At 44.4% G+C, this 20,339-nt stretch overlaps 2 protein-coding genes across 3 annotated transcripts in view; both read left to right on the forward strand.

Annotated features, from left to right (window-relative positions):
* The window catches only part of RHOA (ras homolog family member A), a 47,224-nt gene extending 31,346 nt beyond the window's left edge, over positions 1–15,878 (forward strand). Inside the window, exons 3-6 of one of the 2 annotated variants that reach the window (XM_043885205.1) lie at positions 5,504–5,661; positions 9,824–9,944; positions 13,955–14,085; positions 14,606–15,878. In XM_043885205.1, coding sequence (XP_043741140.1) covers positions 5,506–5,661; positions 9,824–9,944; positions 13,955–14,085; positions 14,606–14,779 — 582 coding nt within the window. In that variant the 5' untranslated portion in view covers positions 5,504–5,505 and the 3' untranslated portion in view covers positions 14,780–15,878. Of the gene's footprint in view, positions 1–5,501; positions 5,662–9,823; positions 9,945–13,954; positions 14,086–14,605 lie in introns of those variants that run through there. The other variant, XM_043885206.1, reaches the window with a different exon arrangement.
* Positions 15,879–16,924: 1,046 nt separating this feature from the next.
* On the forward strand, positions 16,925–18,095 carry GPX1 (glutathione peroxidase 1). The gene is made up of 2 exons (XM_043885204.1): positions 16,925–17,274; positions 17,539–18,095. The coding sequence occupies exons 1-2, from the start codon at positions 17,017–17,019 to the stop codon at positions 17,893–17,895; spliced, it is 615 nt and encodes a 204-aa protein (XP_043741139.1). The 5' UTR covers positions 16,925–17,016; the 3' UTR covers positions 17,896–18,095.
* The last annotated feature ends 2,244 nt before the right edge of the window (positions 18,096–20,339 follow it).

The following is a 20,339-nucleotide window of genomic DNA, read 5'->3' on the forward strand; positions in this document are numbered from 1 at the left end:
AATATCGAGGAGAATGAGGACTGGATTTTGTGAAGGTAGGTCACTGGTGACTTTTGAGAAAGTTTCAGTAGAAGTTTGGGCAGAATGCACATTGGTAGAATTTAAGCATAAGCAAGTGAAGATGTATACCTTTTCTTTGAAACAGACCAGAGAGAGGAAGATTAGTAGAGGAAAGCACAGATGTGGGGAGGAGATTCCTTGTTTTAAAATAGGCACCCTGCACTTTATGGTAGACTGAAAGAAGGAGCCAGTAGACAGGAGAGATGAAGGGGGTGTGGGATACCCCAGGTGGCAACACTATATAAATTGACAGGTGCTGGAGGCTGTAAGGTTAGGCCTGGGCAGGAGAGACTTAGTAGGAGTAACTTGCACACTGCTTTCCTCTGTCTTTTGCCAGACCCTGTAAGAGATGCAGAGATCCCCATAACTCCTCTAAAGAAATATACACTCACTTGCATGCTATTACAGGTGACTTAAATAGATATCTTACAGCTGACTGTTACTGGAAAAACAAACCTCTACTCAAAACTTGTAAGAATTATATCTGAAACAATTCAGAGTCTAGAAAAGAATACATCTGGCAGAGAGACTGCAGAGAGAGCTCAGTGTGATTTTCTTTCTCAAGCTGGCAAGCCATGTACTTGAAAAGATGCTGGATTATAACAACGTGGAAAGGAAAGATACTAGAGTAAAAAAAAAATTTCTGGGTCATTTCAGGAAAAAAAGTAGTTTCATTTTCTGATGTTTGTACTTTTCACATCTTGTCAACAACTCTGGTTGTGTTGCCAGACTCCCAGCATCCCAGAAATCACCTTGTAATTATAGGCTTTCATTTTCATTTTGTCCCATAATCACTTGTAATTTCTTTTCTTTATCATCAATAGAAACTAAATGGTTTTATATTTTTCCTGGGCAGAATATTCCCTAAGGGAAATATTCAAGAGCCTTTTTGGTTGCTCCCTGGCATTTTCATTTTGTGTGTCCTTAACTGTATTTGATTTAGAGGAATTACTTCTTAAAAATTGAGTACTTTCTAGGAGGGATGGTATTCAAAGATGGAAGTCTTTTTTAATAATTCAGGGAATAACAGATACATTTTGTTTGCATCCTATAAGGTCCTCATTGCTGGACTTTGGGCATACACCAAATACCAAGATCGGCCTGGGAGGTAAAATTGTGACATGAATTTGAGAGCATAAGAAAAAATAGAAAGTGATTTGTGAATCCTAGCAAGATGTTAGCAGTCAGACTGAATATAGAGGAAAGACTTTTTAAAAAAGGCAAATTAGTGTCTGTGCCCTGGATTATTTCATAGGAGGCTGAAAATGAAATAGTCTATCTCTCTCATTAAAAAAATGTTTTGTTTTTTAATTTTACTTAATATGTATCCCACACCCCTTTCATCTCTCCTGTCTACTGGCTCCTTCTTTCAGTCTACCATAAAGTGCAGGGTGCCTATTTTAAAACAAGGAATCTCCTCCCCACGTCTGTGCTTTCCTCTACTAACCTTCCTCTCTCTGATCTGTTTCAAAGAAAAGGTATACATTTCCACTTGCTTCATACCCATTCACTTGCTTAAATTCTACTACATGTCCACTAAAGTATGGAGCCACATAGGGCTGTGAAGAAATATAAGATATTTCCTTTGCTCTGAAGTGATTTGCAGTCTGGTTGGAAGACAAAACCCAAGTGAATCAAGTACAGGACCTTGAAGTGGGTCCCATATTTATTAGGAATCAAAAACAAAAATGGAGGGAGGGATATAGGAGCTGAATAGGTGTCAGAAGTGCTGAGTTCAAAGGGCTAGTCTATCTACAGTACTGTTTTCCTTGTGTGGTCCTATGATTTAAAGAATTGTATTGAGCACATTTCCCTTTTATGTATATGCTGGTTATTGTGCTTTCTTTAGTAGTATTATCCTTAATCCTCCTTTTGCTTTTTCACAGAAAATAAGTCTTTAACTATTACTAGATATATATATATATATATATATATTCTTAGCCAGCCACATACTCACTGCACTACACCACGAATGTTCTCAGAACTCACAAATGAGTGACAGTAGCGTCTGCCCTTCCCATTACAGAACCTTATGAGTTTATGTGCATTAAATTTTAAAGCTAAATTTCTTACATTTTCCAGACTAAAAAAAATAGTTTCTAATGTTTACTTCATGTACCCCAATGGATTGTGTCACCAGTTTGAGAAACGTTCCCTTGAGACAGTATGATTTTGTCAGTGAATGTATTGTTGAGGATTAGTTTGACTGTAGATAATGGGGACCTGAAAAATACTACCTTAAACAAGACAGTTATTTTTCATTCACATAAAAGAAGTATGGAAGTAGGCAGTCTTGGGCTGAGATGGTGGCTTCCAAAATACCTGGGATCTGGGTGCCTTCCACCCTTTACTCCTTCAGCTCCAGGGTGTGGCACTCATGTTCTAGGATGATTGTTAGAAAGCAGCCATGACTCCAGGTTTAAGCAGCAGGGAGGAGGAAGGAGATGAAGAAGGGGCAGGGACTTCCAACTTTAAGGAAGATTTTCTGGAAGTCCCACAGAATACTGCTGATTACATCTCAGGGGCTAAAGCTATATCTAGTGTAAGGGAAACTAAGAAATGTCTTATAGCTGGGCAGCAAAGTGCACAATTAAAAATTGGAGTGCTGTTCCAAGAGGTAATGGTGAGAGTTCAGATTGACCTCTAGGCTGTGGCAAGTGGAGGTAGGGAGTCCTCATGCTTTTTCTTTTTTTTTTGGTAACAGCTTTCGTAAATATCCACACACATTACAATTCACCCATTAAAAAGTTTACAATTCAGTTGTATATAGAATATTCATCGAGTTATGCAACCATCTGAGAATCATTTTGGAAAAATTTCATCACCCTATAAAAAACCTCACTATTCTTTTGGTAGTCATTCCCTATTCCTCCCTCCTCCAGCTCCCTTCCCCTGGTAGTCACCAGTCTACTATCTCTGCATTTGCCCATTCTGGACATTTCATATAAATGGAATGACACAACATGTGTTTCTTTGTAACTAGCTTCTTTCACAAATTGTAATGTTTTCAGGGTTCATCCATGTTGTAGCATGTATTAGTATCCCCCCACTTTATTGTTGAATAATATTCCATTGTGTAGATAAATCACTTTGTCCATTCATCAGTTGTTAGATATTTGGTTTGTTTCTACTTTTTGATGATGATGAATAATGCTGCTGTGAACATTCATTTAAATTTTTTGTGTGAACACATTTTTATTTCTCTTGGAGTTATGAGTAGAATTGCTGGGGTCATAGATATAGTCAGATCCTTTGCCCGGTTTTAAATCAGATTGTCTATCTAGTTATTATTGAGTTGTACGAGTTCTTTACATATTGTGGGTCCGCATCAACCTTGATTGCAGTGAGAGATCCTGAGTCAGACCACCAACCTAAGCTGCTTTTTTGTTACTCAGTTTTAGGAGTTCTTTATATATTCTGGATATAGGTCCCATATCATTTTCTCATATTCTGTGGATTATCTTCTTATTTTCTTGATGCTATCTCTGGAACCACAAAAGCTTTAAAATTTTTTATGAAGTCCAATTTATCTTTCTTCTTTGGTTCTTGGTAATAGATATATTTGTGAATACACTATTCACAATACATTATGAGAAATGTATTTTTTAGCCAAAAGGTGGAAGCAACCCAGGTGTCTGTCTGCAGATAGATGGATAGATAAGATGTGGTATATATCAGTACATACAATGGAATAGTATTCAATCTAAAAAGAAAGGAAGTTCTGATACATGCTACAAAGAGAGGAAACCTCTAAGACATGCTGAGCACAATAAACCAGTCACAAAATGACAAATACTGTATGATTCCACTCACATGAGGTAGTTAGAGCAGTAAAATTCATAAAGGTAGAAAGTGGAATGATGGTTGCCAACAGTGGAAGTAGGGGAGATGGGGCATTAATTGTTTAATGAATATAGAATTTCAGTTTTAGAAGGTGAAAAAAGTTCTGGAAATGGATGATGGTGATAATCGTACAACAGTGTTGAATATATGTAATGCCACTAAAGTATTTACTTACAAATTATTTAAATGGCAAGTTTTCTGTATATTTTACTGCACTTTAAAAAATATCTTGTAGTTTTAGCTCTTACATTTGCGTCTGTAATCCATTGTGAGTTAATTTTGTATGTGATGTGAGGTAGCGTTCTAACTTTCTTCTTTTGCATATTATCTGTTCAGTTGTCTCAGCGCCATTTGTTGAAAAGGCTGTTTTTTTCTCCATTGGATTGTCTTGGCATCCTCTTTGAAAATTTACTTGACCCTAAATGGGAGGACTTATTTCTGGATTCTCAGATCTACTCTATTGATCTGTGAAAGTGTTAGTCGCTCAGTCATGTCTCTTTGGGATCCCATGGACTCTAGCCTGCCAGGCTCCTCCATCCATGAATTCTCTAGGCAAGAATACTGGAGTGGGTAATCATTCCCTGCTCCAGAGGATCTTCCGTCCCAGGGATCAAACCTGGGTCTCCTGCATTGCAGGTGCTCTTTACTGTCTGAGCCACCAGGGAATTATTTATATCTTTATAACAGTGCAACACTGCCTTGATTAGTGTACCTTTATAGTAAGTTTTGACATCAGGAAATGTGAGTCCTTTAACTTTGCTGAGACCTTTAACTTTGCTCTTCATTTTCAAGATTGCTTTGGCTGTTCTGAGTCCATTGAATTTCCATGTGCATTTTCTGATCAGTTGTCAGTTTCTGCAAAGAAGCTGGCTGAGATTTTGATAGGGATTGAGTTGAGTCTGTAGATTAATTTGGAGGATATTGCCATTTAACAGTATTGGCCTTTAGTCCTTAAACATGAATGTCTTCCCATTTATTTAGATCTTTTATTTCTCTATATTTTTTTTAACGTTTTCAGAGTATGTTTCTTGCTTTTTTGTTACATTTATTCATGTTTTATTCTTTTTGATGCTGTTGTAAGTGAAATTGCTTTCTTAATTTCAGTTTCAGTTTGTTCATTACTAGGGTATAGAAATACAATTGATTTTATATGTTAATCTTGTATCCTGTAACCTTGCTGAATTTGTTAGTTCTAATAGCTTTTTACTGGATTTCATTTGGGTTTTTAAGTGAGTTTCCCACAAAAAAGTTTATGTCATCTGCAAATTAAAATAATTTTACTTCTTCTTTTTCAGTCTGGATGTCTTTTATGTTGTCTTCTGCCTAATTGCCAGAACCTCCTTAGAAGTGGCAAGAGTGGACTTTCTTGTTTTGTTCCTGTTCTTAAGGGAAAACTTTACATATTTTCACCGTCAAGTATAATAGTTATGGGGTTTTGGTATGACTTTTTGATGCCACATGGAAAGGTGTTACTAGCGTTTTATCTTATATTTTTAGTGTGCTAATAGAGGCTTGTGCCCCATGGGCAGAAAATGTGTGCTATAGATTAAAGCTATTATGGATTCTTGTGCATTTAGACAACATTTTTGTCTTGTTTCAGCAATGGCTGCCATCCGGAAGAAACTGGTGATTGTTGGAGATGGAGCCTGTGGCAAGACTTGCTTGCTCATTGTCTTTAGCAAGGACCAGTTCCCAGAGGTGTATGTCCCTACGGTGTTTGAGAACTATGTGGCAGATATTGAAGTGGATGGAAAGCAGGTGAGTATACTTTTCAGAACAACTGCTACTGTTTTTTATGTTAGGCTATTCATAGAGCCTTGAATTAGGCCTTTTTGTCTCTTCAGTGCATAATATAACAATAACAAAAAGTTAAAATGAGAAATCTGTTCTCTTCTCGCCTTTTCAGTTCAGTTCAGTCGCTCTGTCGTGTCCAACTATTTGCAACCCTGTGGACTGCAGCACACCAGACTTCCCTGTCCATCACCAACTCCTGGAGTTTACTCAAACTCATTTCTGTTGTGTTGGTGATGCCATTCAACCATTTCATCCTCTGTCATCCCCTTCTGCCACCTTCAGTCTTTCCCAGCATCAGGGTGTTTTCAAATTAGTCAGTTCTTCACATCAGGTGGCCAAAGTATTGGAATTTCAGCTTCAGCATCAGTCTTCCCAATGAATATTCAGGACTGATTTCCTTCAGGATGGACAGTTTGGATCTCCTTGCAGTCCAAAGGAATCTGAAGAGTCTTCTGCAACACCACAGTTCAAAAGCATCAATTCTTTGGTGCTCAGCTTTCTTTATAGTCCAACTCTCACATCCATACATGACTACTGGAAAACCATAGCTTTGACTAGACAGACCTTTGTTGGTTTTTAATATTCTGTCTAGGTTGGTCGTAGCTTTTCTTCCAAGGAGCAGGCGTCTTTTAATTTCGTGGCTGTAGTTGCCATCTGCAGTGATTTTGGAGCCCCAAAAAGAAAGTCTCCCGTTCTTTCCATTGCTTCCTCATCTATTTGCCGTGAAGTGATGGGACCGGATGCCATGATCTTAGTTTTCTGAATGTTCAGCCTTAAGCCTACTTTTTCACTCTCCTCTTTCACTTCATCAAGAGGCTCTTTAGTTCTTTACTTTTCTGCCATAAGGTGGTGTCATCTGCATATCTGAGGTTATTGATATTTTCCCTGGCAATCTTGATTCCAGCTTGTGCTTCTTCCAGCACAGCGTTTCTCATGATGTACTCTGCATATAAGTTAAATAAGCAGGGTAACAATATACAGCCTTGGTGTACTCCTTTCCCTATTTGGAACCAGTCTGTTGTTCCATGTCCAGTTCGAACTGTTGCTTCCTGACCTGCATGCGGATTTCTCAGCAGGCAGCTCGGGTGGTCTGGTGGTCCCATCTCTTTAAGAATTTTCCACAGTTTCTTCTGATCCACACAGTCAAAGGCTTTGGCACAGTCAATAAAGCAGAAGTAGATGTTTTCCTGGAAGTCTCTTGCTTAGTTCAATTTTATTCATTTTAAATTATTATGATCTAGATTATGTCCACATTCATGCGTATGTCACATGGGGAAGCCTTAAAATACTTGTTCTTTCCAGCTTTGTTTATATTTGAAATTTAGTTTGTTGCCAAATGGTTAATACTGAAATGAACCTTTGTATGGATATGCTTTTTTTATCTGTCATAGTATTTCATTAAGTGCTGAAGTTTGAGATTACTAGGTCAATGTGTTCTTATTGATGATGCTTCTCAAAGGTTGTACGGCTCTGTGCCACCAACAATGTGACATTTAAGCCTGCTCACATTTAGGTTTTTGGGTTTTTTTTTTTTTTTTAATGTCTTTTGACTTTAACATAAACAGGCTGTTGTGTTTGCTTCAGTTACTTCTCACTGGTGGTGAGGACAGTGTTTCCTCCTGTCTGCCCTGAAAGCCCACCAGCAAGACTGGGGAAAAACCGCTGAAATTAGAATTGTCTCTCCCCCTTTTGCTGTCAAAATAATATCCAGATTCCTGTCCATCTTTTGAAGAGAAATGAAATTCTCATTGCAAATGGGTTAGCTGAAAAGAAAAGTAGAACAACGGGCTGTTTTCCAACACACTGCGTCCTCTTAGGCATTCAGTCACATGTCTCATGCTGCTAGCACCTAATTTATTGGCTTCCACAATTCTGTCTCCTTTCTTCCTTCTCCTATTCTTGCTTTCCTGCTGTCCCTTTCTGTCCCAGTACTACCTAACCTCATTTTGTGGGACTGTGTGTGGAAAGCACATTAGGCCAGCTGCTTCGAATTCTAGGATTCATTACAGGGTGCTTTGATACTTCTCTGACCATGAGTAAGCTGTCTAATCTTTGAGCCACTTTGATTTGTAAAGTGGTTTAAGCCATTTTACAGTTGACAGCAAGGGTCTATGAAGTGACTGAAGGCATTTGGAAGCACCAAAGCACTTGACAAATTGGACTGAACAAGAGCATACTCAGCACCCCCTCTTATGGTTTACCCAGTAGCCATGTGGGCCACAGGGGATGCTCAGGCCATCAGGAATCCCACGGCACCCTTCTGGTCACGAATGGGTGAAGAAAACCACAATGAATTCCTGCCCAAGAGAACTTTGGGTCTTATACCCTGCAGGTGGCCCATCAGTATAGTGTTGCCAATTCAACTTTCAGTCAGTCCTCTGAGTGGGTGCTTGGGTACAGGTTTCTGTGGGCTTCATAGGAAGATTGGTTTTATCTGACAAGCTGGGGAAAATTTGGGCCTGCTGTCACATACCAGACCTCTCACCCAATTTAGATAGATAGACACAAACACAGACACACACACACAGAAAGACCCAGTGGCTTGAAGGAAACAGGTTTAGGTTGGTGTTTTCATAGCACATTTCTCAAAGGCGTACTGAATGTATATTGCTGGGTTTATCTTCTCATTTAGAGAATGACAGCTGTTGGTTGCTACGTGTCTGCAGTCATCAGTTGGAAAAGTCTTTTCCACCTGTGGCAGTGTATGTTTGGGGGGTACTGTTGGCTGTTCTGTCCTCTTGGAAGCATCATCTTTGCCTTGGGGTCTTGAAATGACCAGGATCTTCTTAACCTTAAGAAACATGGGGATTTTGACTTACAAACCTTGAGGAATGATGAGTGAGTATCTTTCTTGCTCTGCCTGACCCTGGTAAAATGAAAGCCCTTCAACCAGGGAGAGAAACCCTGAGAAAAGGGTACTTGATCTGGAAGAGGGTATCACATCCTAGCTACCTACCTCAGAGCAAGTCAGTACCCCAGGGTGAGAGAGGGCGCCTCCTGCAAATGTTCTCTTAAGAGTAGGCACCCACAGAGCCCAAGGAACCATCCAGGATTCTAGGTGGTTATGGGCCAGGGAATAGGTCTGCCAAAAATGGAAAGGCCCTGACGTGAGACAGGCCTGGCACCCTGGAATCATTTATCAGGAGACAGAGTTAGCTCTTCTGTCTGACTGAATGCTCATGAGGTGTGGGGGTGCCAGGGGAGTGGCGTTTGTGAGAGAATGAGCTGTAGCATCCTGAGGTCAGACCAGTTGTGAGGGTTGGGCATCAATATGTTATGGATTCCTGTACCAGGCTGATGGTAATGTGCGTGACAGAGGCACAGTGGGACTTGTGGAAGTTGTGAGTGACACATCCTGGGGCAGAGGTTGAAGGTGGAATAAATAATTAGCCATCAACTTTAAGGTAGGAATAATATTTAGATACTGAAATATGGGCTCTGAAGGTGTTAGGAGGAGAAGGCTACTCAAGGCATTGGAGGGAGAACTCCTTGGGCCACAAGGGCTAAAAACCACTGTGATTGTAAGAAGTGACTGGGCTGACTACAGTGCCTGACAGGCATGGGGGTGGTGGAGTCCTATCTAAGTCCAGGTGTCTGTTTGCCCTCCTCCCACTGGAAAGTGAACAGATTCCCAAGGTGAAAGGAGTACCCCCCTACCTGAATGATGCTTTCATTCAGCCATTCAGACATTTTTTTGAGCAGTAAAAGCAGAGCCATAGGCCTTCCTGTCAGCTCAGACCTTGCCCAACACCCAGGATGGTATCTTTTCTCATCCATCAATTCAAATACAACCTTGTTTCCTCACTGGAGCAGAGTGATGAGATAAGGTAAGGAAATGGTTGAGTGAGACTGTATTAAGAAAAGTTACTTATTGTGGTTTTTCCCTGTCTTGCCTTGTATATCTGGTGGGATGTTGTCTATGGTTCATTCACTTTCTTTCTTCTGTAGAATGTTATTTGTGATTAAGTACTTACAAGCTACAAAATTACTTTTGACTAATAAAACTGACCATTTTTGTATTTTACTATGTGGACAGTCTATCATTTGAAGGTACAGTGGTTTCACGTCTTCTGAAAGTAAGTAGTGGGATTAACCTGCACTCTTATGTTCATTTTTCCTGTCATAGGTAGAGTTGGCTTTGTGGGACACAGCTGGGCAGGAAGATTATGATCGCTTGAGGCCTCTCTCCTACCCGGATACCGACGTTATACTGATGTGTTTCTCCATTGACAGCCCTGACAGTTTAGGTGAGTAGCGCTGTGGCCGCACATTTGTCACTGCCTGTGTGGTGGTCAGTTTTTGGTTTCTCAGATCCTTTCTGGACATCAAGTGGCTGAAAAGCAGACATGAGTTTCAGAGAAGGAGATCATAAGTGGCCAAAGTCCTAGAGTCTCAGGACTGTAGACCCTGAGCCCTGAATCCCTTTTCAGCTGCCATGTTCACCTTGTAAAGTAGGTGGGTTCCAAACAGAAAGCTATTTTTTGCCCCCCTTTCTTTTTTTAAGGGGGACAGGGGTGGGAGGTGGGCTTGCAGCATGCTCTGACCAGGGCATTGAACCTGTGCCCTCAGCAGTGAAAGCACGGAGTCCTAACCACTGGATCTCCAGGGCATTCCCCAAAGCTGTTTTCTGGACTGAGATTTGGGGAAGGCTTTTTTGGGTGTCCACATCTTTTTTCAGTACTTGATATTGAGCCTGCTGCCTCCCAACATCTAGACTGATGATTTGCTGATTCCTAGTGGTGTTTTTAAAGCCCTGTTTTAGCCCTTTTATAAAGCCCCTTATCTAGTGGAGAGAGTTGAACCTGACCATTACACTAGCTAAGTTGGTCACATGTTACAGAAGCTGCTTTTTCCTTCAAAGAAAAAAAAAAAAAATGTGTGAATGATGCTGACCTCTTATTCTGCAAAACAGAGCACCAGGGCCTGAAACAGAACTTGCTTTCGGTTTGTACTAAAGATGATAAAACTTCTTGCTTGGTTCTGTGGTGCTCTGTTTTAACAGGGCAGTGGATGGGGCAAAGATACTGTCATTATTAACACAAATGACAGTTGAGAGCTGGCTGCTGGCCTGGGCTGTAGTCCTGGGGAGTTAGGGTTGGAGTGACCCTTGTGTGTCCTGCTTGTACTCAGGTAAATGACAATACTGAGGGGTGCTCTGAGACTTAGAACCGTTTGCTCAGTGTCATGCAGCCCAAGGAACCAAGTTGAGATGGAGCCACATGTGTGATACTTCCCAGGACTGAGACTGTGGGTGCTGCCTGCCATTGTCTCACTTTGGTTCAACGGTTGTGTTTTAGTTTCAGTTTTCAAATTAATCTGGCTTCCTTTGGTGGGACTCTCTGAAGGCCTTTGAGGCTGAGCTTTAGAGAGAAAATGGACACCTTCCCTTCAAACACACACATGATGAACTTTGCCTAAATCCTGTAGGAATGAGGACTGCATCCTTTGCCACCTCATCCAGGGTGTAATCCTTTAGGGACAAGAATACCTTCAGAGCGAAATATTACTCTTACTCTGTCTTACTTTTTCTTTGAACACTGTATCTCCTGGTCTCAAGGAAACCTTCAGTTTTTGACCTCTTGTCTATTTACTGTGACTTGTTTTTTGCTATCCCCTCACTCAGAGGGCAGGTTCTAGGCAGGAACGCAGAGGTAGAAAAAGCAAGGAGAGGTTGAGCTCCCTCTCGAGTACAGATACACCGGAGGGTGGGGTGGGGCTGATGCTGTGCCGTCACTGGTGGTCTTGGCAGGAGTATCACAGGTAGGTAGGGCCCCTTTGCTGACCTGAGTTACCTTAATTTTGCCAAGGGCCTTTTAAAAGTTCTCTTATTTTGGCTAGGGAGTAGCAGAGAATTCCACTGGTAGTTTGCACCAGTAAAATGTGTCTTGGGAACTCAGAAGTTTATATCAAGAAAATGAAAAGTTATAGGGGCTTCCCTGGTAGCTCAGAGATTAAAGCATCTGCCTGCAGTGCAGGAGACCTGGGGTCGAGTCGGGAAGATCCCCTGGAGAAGGAAATGGCAACCCACTCCAGTTTGCTTGCCTGGAGAATCCCATGGAGGGAGGAGCCTGATAGGCTACAGTCCATGGGGTCGCAAAGAGTCGGACACGACTGAGCGACATCACTTCACTTCACAATGTCAACCAAATGTTGGAATTTGCTTTTTATGTATGGTTGGATATTAGACCATGGCCCAGAGTCTGGGTGTAGAATAACAAGTTTGATCAGCAATCAGAATGTTGGTGTGAAAAAAAAAAGAATGTTGGTGTGCAGGTTTCAGCCCTGTTGCTGGCCAATCCTGTGTAAAAGGCCAAATAGTAAATAGTTTAGGCTTGTTAGCCATGTGTTCTCTGTTGCATTTCCTGAATTTGCCATAACTACTCAGCTATACTGTTGTGGCACAAAAGCAGTCATAAAAAATAAATCCATGAATGAGCTTGGCTCTGTTCCAGTAAAACTTGACTTACAAAAGTAGGCTCTGGGTCTAGATAAGAATTCCTTTTCTCAAAAAAAAAAAAAAAAAAGAATTCCTTTTCTCTAGCTTAATGGAATTCACAAGGACATCCAAAGCACTCCATTGTAAATCTATATAAAGTGATGTGTCCTGATATGATCAGATTACTTTGAGGGTAGGAGCAATTATAGGTGATTGCCATCACTGAATTAAAAGGTAAAAAAATTAAAATTTAAAATTATTCATGAAAAGTGAACATAAGAGAGGCAATTCATTTTATTTTACATGTCCTGGATTCTGAAGGTGGGGAGACTATTAGAGTAATAATTTTGTATGTTTAGCAAATAATTATTGAGCACCTACTTATAGAACCTATATTCTAGATGGAGACAGAAGAGCAAAAACCTAACTCTGATAGCAGGAAAGGTTACAAATAGCATTCATGGTGATGGATATGGAGTAGGCTATGGTAGAATGGAGTGTTTGAAGATGACCACATGCTGCTGGTCAGGAGCCTCAGTGAAAAGGAGACCTCTGAGCAGAGGTGAGGGAGGCCAACAAAAGACTCCCAGGCAGAAGGAAGGAGTCCAGTGTGCCGTGTGGAGAGCGGGGGTTGCAGAGCCATGTGGCTAGTGGTGCGGGCCCCTCCTTTGATCATGAGAGAGATGGGAACTCTCGGATGGTTTGAACACAGGAGAGATGTGATCTCACCTACTCTTTAAAGTGCTCACTGTTGCAGCTTCACTGAAAACTGACTGCAGGGTGCAGAGCCGAGAGCAAGATTGAGTGCTGAGGCTGCTGGGCTTCAGTGTCAGATATGCTGGGCCTTGTGTCTTTATTGCTCTGCAGTTCTTAAGGAACCCCTTTGTTCTAGAATAAGGCTTTGAGTTTTAAGTTGTCACATTAGTGATTGGCTGTAGCTGCTATAGCAAAGGAGGAAAGTATCTGTCTTGTGGGCTGAGGAGTGGAGCATTGAATTGAGTTTTCGGACCTTATTCATGTAATTTCTCTACCTTCTAGCCAGAGGCAGGGCATCTTTCCATATTTTAACTCCTGCCTTTTGGTCTTGAAGTCAGAGAGTGAACAGTTTACGCCTAAAACATAGTGTCAGATTATGATTGGTACCATTTAAATGATCATCATACTAAGTATGGTGTACGCATTGAATCAGAATAACCTCATGTGAGGTCTTACAGTTATCTCCACTGTATAACGTCATCCCTGACTCTGAGATGCTCAAGGTGGTGGGTGTGGGAGGTTGAACCCAGGACACCTTATCTAAATTACTACAGTATTGGCAAGAAGCTACAACTGGTTATGATTCATTTTCAGAAGCCACTGAAGCCCTTTGAAATTCCAGTAACCCAAGGGTAGGTCATCCTGAGGGCCCATGAGTAAGGTGTAGATAAAGTGTGTGAACCCTGGGCTAGCTGTAGCCACAGAATGGGGACTCCTGTAAGCTGTGGTCAGAATCACCCAACAGTGACGTGGATGGCCGGCTGGTGGGGCAGGGGGTACCATTGTGGAGCCACCCCTTCTGAATCCTTCGCTCCTCTGTATCCTTCACCTGGCACCACCTCCAGGGGAGCTGAGCTCCTTGGTATGACTGAGAAAAGCTGGTGATTCTGTGCTTCAGAGAAGGGGGGTTAGATTTTGCCTTTTTCGTGGTTTTGAAACTAGTGAAATTCCATTATATGTCCAGCATGATTCTGAAGTTTCTTTGCAATTTAACTAGAGCTTCTGGAGATTCTTCAAGGTAGAATTATATGTATCCCCAAATTATGTGCATTTTGCTTCTTTCAGAAAACATCCCAGAAAAATGGACTCCGGAAGTCAAGCATTTCTGTCCCAACGTGCCCATCATCCTGGTTGGGAACAAGAAGGATCTTCGAAACGATGAGCACACAAGGCGGGAGCTAGCCAAGATGAAGCAGGTATGGTCTGGGGCAGAGCTCTGTCTTCTGTAGCATTCGGGAACCCAGGACCCACGATTGGAGATTCAGGGAGCGAGGCAGAAACCCTCGTAGGCCAGGCTGTTTCAGAGAGACTCCCAGAAGCCTCTCTCTGTCCCTCTGGCCCTCATTGACTGGGGCCTGCACAGAGGGTCCCTAAGGCTCCCTAGCCTGTAAGGTGGGACCTCTCTCGTGCAGATTGCCTTCCTGAGAAGGGACCGGCACAGCAGTAGTCCGTGTCAGATGCAGGAGCTTTGTCAGGCTCTCGGTCTCCCTGTCCAGTTATTACCTTTGTATGTGTGAGGCTAGAGATAAATTGGTGGCAACTGAAGGATCAGGAAGCCTTGGGAGTCCAAACAGAGAGCCCTAATTAATGCCTTTTAAAAGTGCTGGGGGTGACACCTTGGCTTCTGAAGTCTTTTAGCAGAGTTTAAATACTCTATACCTACTTATTATATGTATGTAACACTGTTAACTAAAAGTACTCTCTTCTCTTTGCTAGGAGCCAGTAAAACCCGAAGAAGGCAGAGATATGGCAAACAGGATTGGTGCTTTTGGGTACATGGAGTGTTCAGCAAAGACCAAAGATGGAGTGAGGGAGGTTTTTGAAATGGCCACGAGAGCTGCTCTGCAAGCCAGACGTGGGAAGAAAAAATCTGGGTGCCTTGTCTTGTGAAACCCCTGCTGCAAGCACAGCCCTCATGCGGTTAATTTTGAAGTGCTGTTTATTAATCTTAGTGTATGATTACTGGCCTTTTTCATTTATCTATAATTTACCTAAGATTACAAATCAGAAGTCATCTTGCTACCAGTATTTAGAAGGCAACCATGATTATTAATGATGTCCAACCCACCTGACCCACCAGGGTCCTTCTGACACTGCTCTAACAGCCCTCCTCTGCACTCCCACCTGACACACCAGGCGCTAATTCAAGGAATTTCTTAACTTCTTGCTTCTTTCTAGAAAGAGAAACCGTTGGTAACTTTTGTGAATTAGGCTGTAACTACTTTATAACTAACATGTCCTGTCTGTCATCTATCAGCTGCAAGGTACTCTGGTGAGTCACCACTTCAGAGCTTTACTCCTTTTAACAGATTTCATTGGCATAGCTCTGGGTGGCTATCCAGTTTTTTGAATATGTGCTCAGCCAGAAAGGCCCAAGTCCACGCAGCTGTGGTAAAGTTACAGTTCTGTGGTTTCATGTTAGTTACCTTATAGTTACTGTGTAATTAGTGCCGCTTAATGTATGTTACCAAAAATAAATATATCTACCCCAGACTAGATGTAGTATTTTTTGTATAATTGGATTTCCTAATACTGATATTTGTCATCTTCACAGAAAGTGTATTGGTTTTTTTTTTTTTTTTTTAAAAGAAAGTGTATTTGAAAATAAAGTCAGATGGAAAATTGATTTTTTAAATTCCCGTTTTGTCAGTTTCTCGGATAAAAGATGGCCATGTCCCCCCATTTCAGCCCCACATACTCCAGTACCCCCTTCCCCAGAGCTGGGCTAAGTAAATAGGAATTCAGTCTTCTGCCTGAGGCACTTGGACACTCAGAAGGTGGCATAACCTGTCTCACCCGGACTGCAGGGTCTGGCTCTAGTTCACAGTGCTGTTTCTTCTCACTGTACCCAGGTTCCCTCCCAGAGGAGCTGCCAGTTCTCTTGGGCGGCCCTCAGTTTCTCTCTCCTCTCCAGCTGACTAAACTTTTTTTCTGTACCAGTTAATTTTTCCAACTAATAGAATAAAGGCAGTTTTCTAAACTTCCTGTATCCTGGTGTTTGTGTTGCTCTCTCCAGGGCTGGGAATGGGGGAATGAATTCTGCCTAGCTCACCTTTCCTTCAGGGGGCAAAGTACCAGCTTGCCCACCCACTCCCCAAAACCGGCACTAACCTGACTTCTGCCAAGGAGGTGGAAATGAGTATTTTGTCACATTCAAGTTCAGAGTGGGGTGGAGTAGGGAATACAGCCTACCGAGGAGTAGGTATTCCAAGCATTCATTCTCCCAGACAAATCTCGGGAGTGTGATATTTTCCTCTTCTTACTACCTGTCCATTCTCCGTGTCTTTTACTGGCAAGCCTGAGCTCCAGATGAAGTTGACTAGGTATGAGGATGGTCTGAAACCCACTTGAGTCCCCTTGGCCCTGCATGCTTTTGGGCTCCTCCCCTCCAGGAGTCTGGAGCAGGGCCTGAACAGTGACCCCAGAAACCCTGTGTAAAGGCAGTGCTGTGCTGGGGGTGTCAGTAGGTGGGAAACCGGAGGCTAGGATGAGAGCAGTCTAGGGCAGCGCCAGAGTGCAGAGATATGAGAAAGCTGGCTTTTGCAGTCCATCCCTGACTGACTGCCTGCCTCCTCGGCAGCATTGCCCACCCTCCTCCAGTTTAACCTTCAAAGCTCCCTGACTGCGTTGGCAGCTGCCGCCAACTGCACCGTCCCCGCGCCTGCCAATAGGGTTCGTTCTCCAGGAGTAGTGATACGGCCCAGGCGGGGCGGGCTGTGCAGCCACAGACAACGCACGCTCCTGTTGCTGGTCACCCTCCCGGGGCCAGGTCCAATCCCTGAAGAACCATTGAGAAAGAATCCGGAGCCCGTCTGGGCCCTGGGCGGGAATCATTCGCTCAACTACCGCAGTGCGGGCGCTGCACTCCCAGGGCCGGACCCAACGCGCCGGCGCCTCCGCACGGTCTGGGCGGTGTCCGCATCCGGCCCGGCCGCACCCTCCCGCCCCGCGGGCCCGCAGCTGGAGGCCGGAGGCCGGATGAGGCGGGACCCAGGCGGGGAGGAGCCGCGGCCGGAAAAGTGCCTGCACCACGTGACCCCCGGTCGCCCGCCTTTTAAAAGCAGGCGCTCCGACCCCCTTGTCCTTAAAGTCCGCGGCTCTCTATTCTCCACTCGGATACCCACACCATGTGCGCTGCTCAGCTCTCGGCCGCCCTTGCGGCGGCGGCCCCGCGCACGGTGTACGCCTTCTCCGCGCGCCCTCTGGCCGGCGGGGAGCCCTTCCACCTGGCCTCCCTGCGGGGCAAGGTGCTGCTCATTGAGAACGTAGCATCGCTCTGAGGCACAACGGTGCGGGACTACACCCAGATGAATGACCTGCAGCGGCGCCTCGGACCCCGGGGCCTGGTCGTGCTCGGCTTCCCGTGCAACCAGTTTGGGCATCAGGTGCGCCTAACCGCGCGGAGCGGGGGTGGGCGTGCGACCCGGGTTAGGAGCGCCCGCTAGTGCTCCGCCAGGCCCCAGGGCGCGGAGAGGCGGGCCTTCGGCTCGCAGCCCTCCGACGCTTTTCCCGGCTGAGATTCAAATCCACCCTGGAGTTAGGCAAGAAAGGTCACAGTCCAGTGACACATGGAAAACTCCAGGTTTGCGGTTAGAAGGCTTCCCTTCCCTCTCGCAGCCCTGGTTCCCAGCTGCTCTCCCCTCTCGCAGGAAAACGCCAAGAACGAGGAGATCCTGAATTGCCTGAAGTATGTCCGACCAGGCGGCGGGTTCGAGCCCAATTTCATGCTCTTCGAGAAGTGCGAGGTGAATGGCGAGAAGGCGCATCCGCTCTTCGCCTTCCTTCGGGAAGCTCTGCCTACGCCCAGTGACGACGCCACTGCTCTCATGAACGACCCTAAGTTCATCACCTGGTCCCCGGTGTGCCGCAACGACGTCTCCTGGAACTTCGAGAAGTTCCTGGTGGGCCCAGACGGTGTGCCCGTGCGCAGGTACAGCCGCCGCTTTCTGACGATCGACATCGAGCCTGACATCGAAACCCTGCTGTCCCAGGGGGCCTCTGCCTAGGGTGCCCCTCCTACCCTTGCTGCTTGGCGGTCAGCGCTGCTCTCCGGGGATTTTACCCATGAAGGTGTTCCTTCTAAACCTACGTGAAGGAATGCCTGATGTCCAGGAAAATCCCCTGAGGTGGGCACTGGTCCTGTCTCCCAGCCTCCCCTTTCCCAGACCACAGCTCCTTATGAATAAAGTGCCAAATGTGAGCAGAACTCCGTGTGTGTCCTGTGTAATTGTCAGCGTGGGACACCTTTCCTACTAACCTCATTGCCTTAGGGCTGGGAGCTTAAGCCCCCATTTCTTGGCTGGCCTTACCTAGCCAAGCATGAATACTCTAGCACTTTGTCTGCAGTGGAATTCACTCTTTCCTTTGTGGGAACCCAGGCTCCTCTCCCAGGGTTTCTCCCTCTGCCAGGACATGCAGCAGGGCCATCCCGAGGCCCTGTTACAAAAGAAAGTCTTTATTTAAAAAAGAGGAAGATGAATCAAGGGCTGAAACTGCCTGACCCTCTCCCGGTAGTTATGCCTCTTTCTGAGTATCTGTTCAGCTCAAAATGACCTAAACATATAACACCCTGAGCTCCCATTCACATTTGTTTAGTTTGTGGCCTTGTAACTGCAGAGCCAGCCCAAACTGGCCCTCATCTGTTGATACCAAGATAGTGAGTTGTTCTTCAGAGACAACAGAACAAAACCACAAATGCAGCCAGAGCATGTGCACAGGAGAAAAATTCTGACCTCTAATAATAATGCCTGGAATCAAGTTTCTCCACCTCCACCCCACCCCCCTGACATGGAATCAAAAGAATCTGTACATAACCACAACCTGAATGCTGGAACACTTTGAAAAGTGAAAGTTCCATTGTCCAGGAAGACCATACCTTAAATGGCCAAGTTCTAATGCCCTCCAATCAAAACCTGCCACACTACCGCTTCCACATACTAACCCATCCTCCCCTAACTCAATAAAGGTTGATCAAACTCCAGATTCAGTTCAGTTCAGTCATGTCTGACTCTGCGACCCCATGGACTGCAGTATGCTAGGCTTCCCTGTTCATCACCAACTCCTGGAGTTTACTCAAACTCATGTCCATCTAGTCGGTGATGGCATCCAACCACCTCATCTTCTGTTGTCCCCTTCTCCCGCCTTCAATCTTTCCAGCATCAGGGTCTTTTCAAATGAGTCAGTTCTTCACATCAGGTGGTCAAAGTATTGGAGTTTCAGCTTCAGCATCAGTCCTTCCAATGAATATTCAGGACTGATTTCCTTTAGGATGGACAGGTTGGATCTCCTTTCCAAGGGACTCTCAAGAGTCTTCTCCAACATCACAGTTCAAAAGCATCAATTCTTCAGCGCTCAGCCTTCTGTATAGTCCAACTCTCACATCCATACATAACTTGGAAAAACCATAGCCTTGATTAGACAGACCTTTGTTGGCAAAGTAATGTCTCTGCTTTTTAATATGCTATGTTGGTCATAACTTTTCTTCCAAGGAGCAAGCATCTTTTAATTTCATGGCTGCAGTCACCATTTGCAGTGATTTTGGATTAGGGACACGGATTTGACAGTCTTGCTTCCTGAGTCCTTATCCATCGACCTCCAGTTAAGGTCACCTCCCAGTAAAACTCTTCTCAACCTGGAGAAGGAAATGGCAACCCACTCCAGTATTCTTGCCTGGAAAAGTCCATGGACAGAGGAGCCTGGCGGGCTGCAGTCCATGGGGTTACATGACTGAGCATGTGTGCATGAAGGTGGAGGGAGATGGGTTGGTAGTAATAAACTGGTAGAACTAAAAAAATTTAAAAAACTCTTCTTAAAAGTGGGTACCAGGGACTTTCCTAGTGTTTCAGTGGCTAAGACTCCAAGCTCCCAACTTGGGGGCTGGTGTTCGATCTCTGGTCAGGGAACTAGAACCCACGTGCTACAACTAAGGATCCCAAGTGCCACAACTAAGATCCCAGTGCAGACAAAAATGTAGGTGCCGTAGTATTGGCTTCTATGCCCATCAGGCAGTGAGTCCTGTTTTTGGTAACAGCTTTTCCAGGTGTTAGGACCATATAAGTCTACTTTACACAGTTGGCAGCTCATGAGACATAACTTTCTTTCCTCAGGACACTGCTAGATCTTTGCATAGGTCCATCCAGCGCTTCTGTCTGCTCTGAAGCTGTGCTTACTGGTTGCTGCCGCTCAGGTAGTCAGCAGAGTACACAGTTGGTTGCTCTGACCCTGCCCAGCAGTTGCAATTTCGGGGCCAGGCTCAGGGCGGGGCATATCTTGGAGGCCAGCTGCCACTTCCCAGGTGTGGTTCAGTTCCAGCCCCTCCATCTGTGGTCCCTGCTGTCAGTAATCTCTTGAGACAGACAGATATGGAGCCACTTCCTATCACTGTACAAGGGACTCTGCAGGGCTGTATGCAATGAAGCTGCTTCTGTATTTTTTTCAAATTTTTTTTTTT

This window comes from Cervus elaphus, chromosome 24, assembly GCF_910594005.1.
Source record: "Cervus elaphus chromosome 24, mCerEla1.1, whole genome shotgun sequence".
Taxonomy (NCBI): Eukaryota; Metazoa; Chordata; class Mammalia; order Artiodactyla; family Cervidae; genus Cervus; species Cervus elaphus.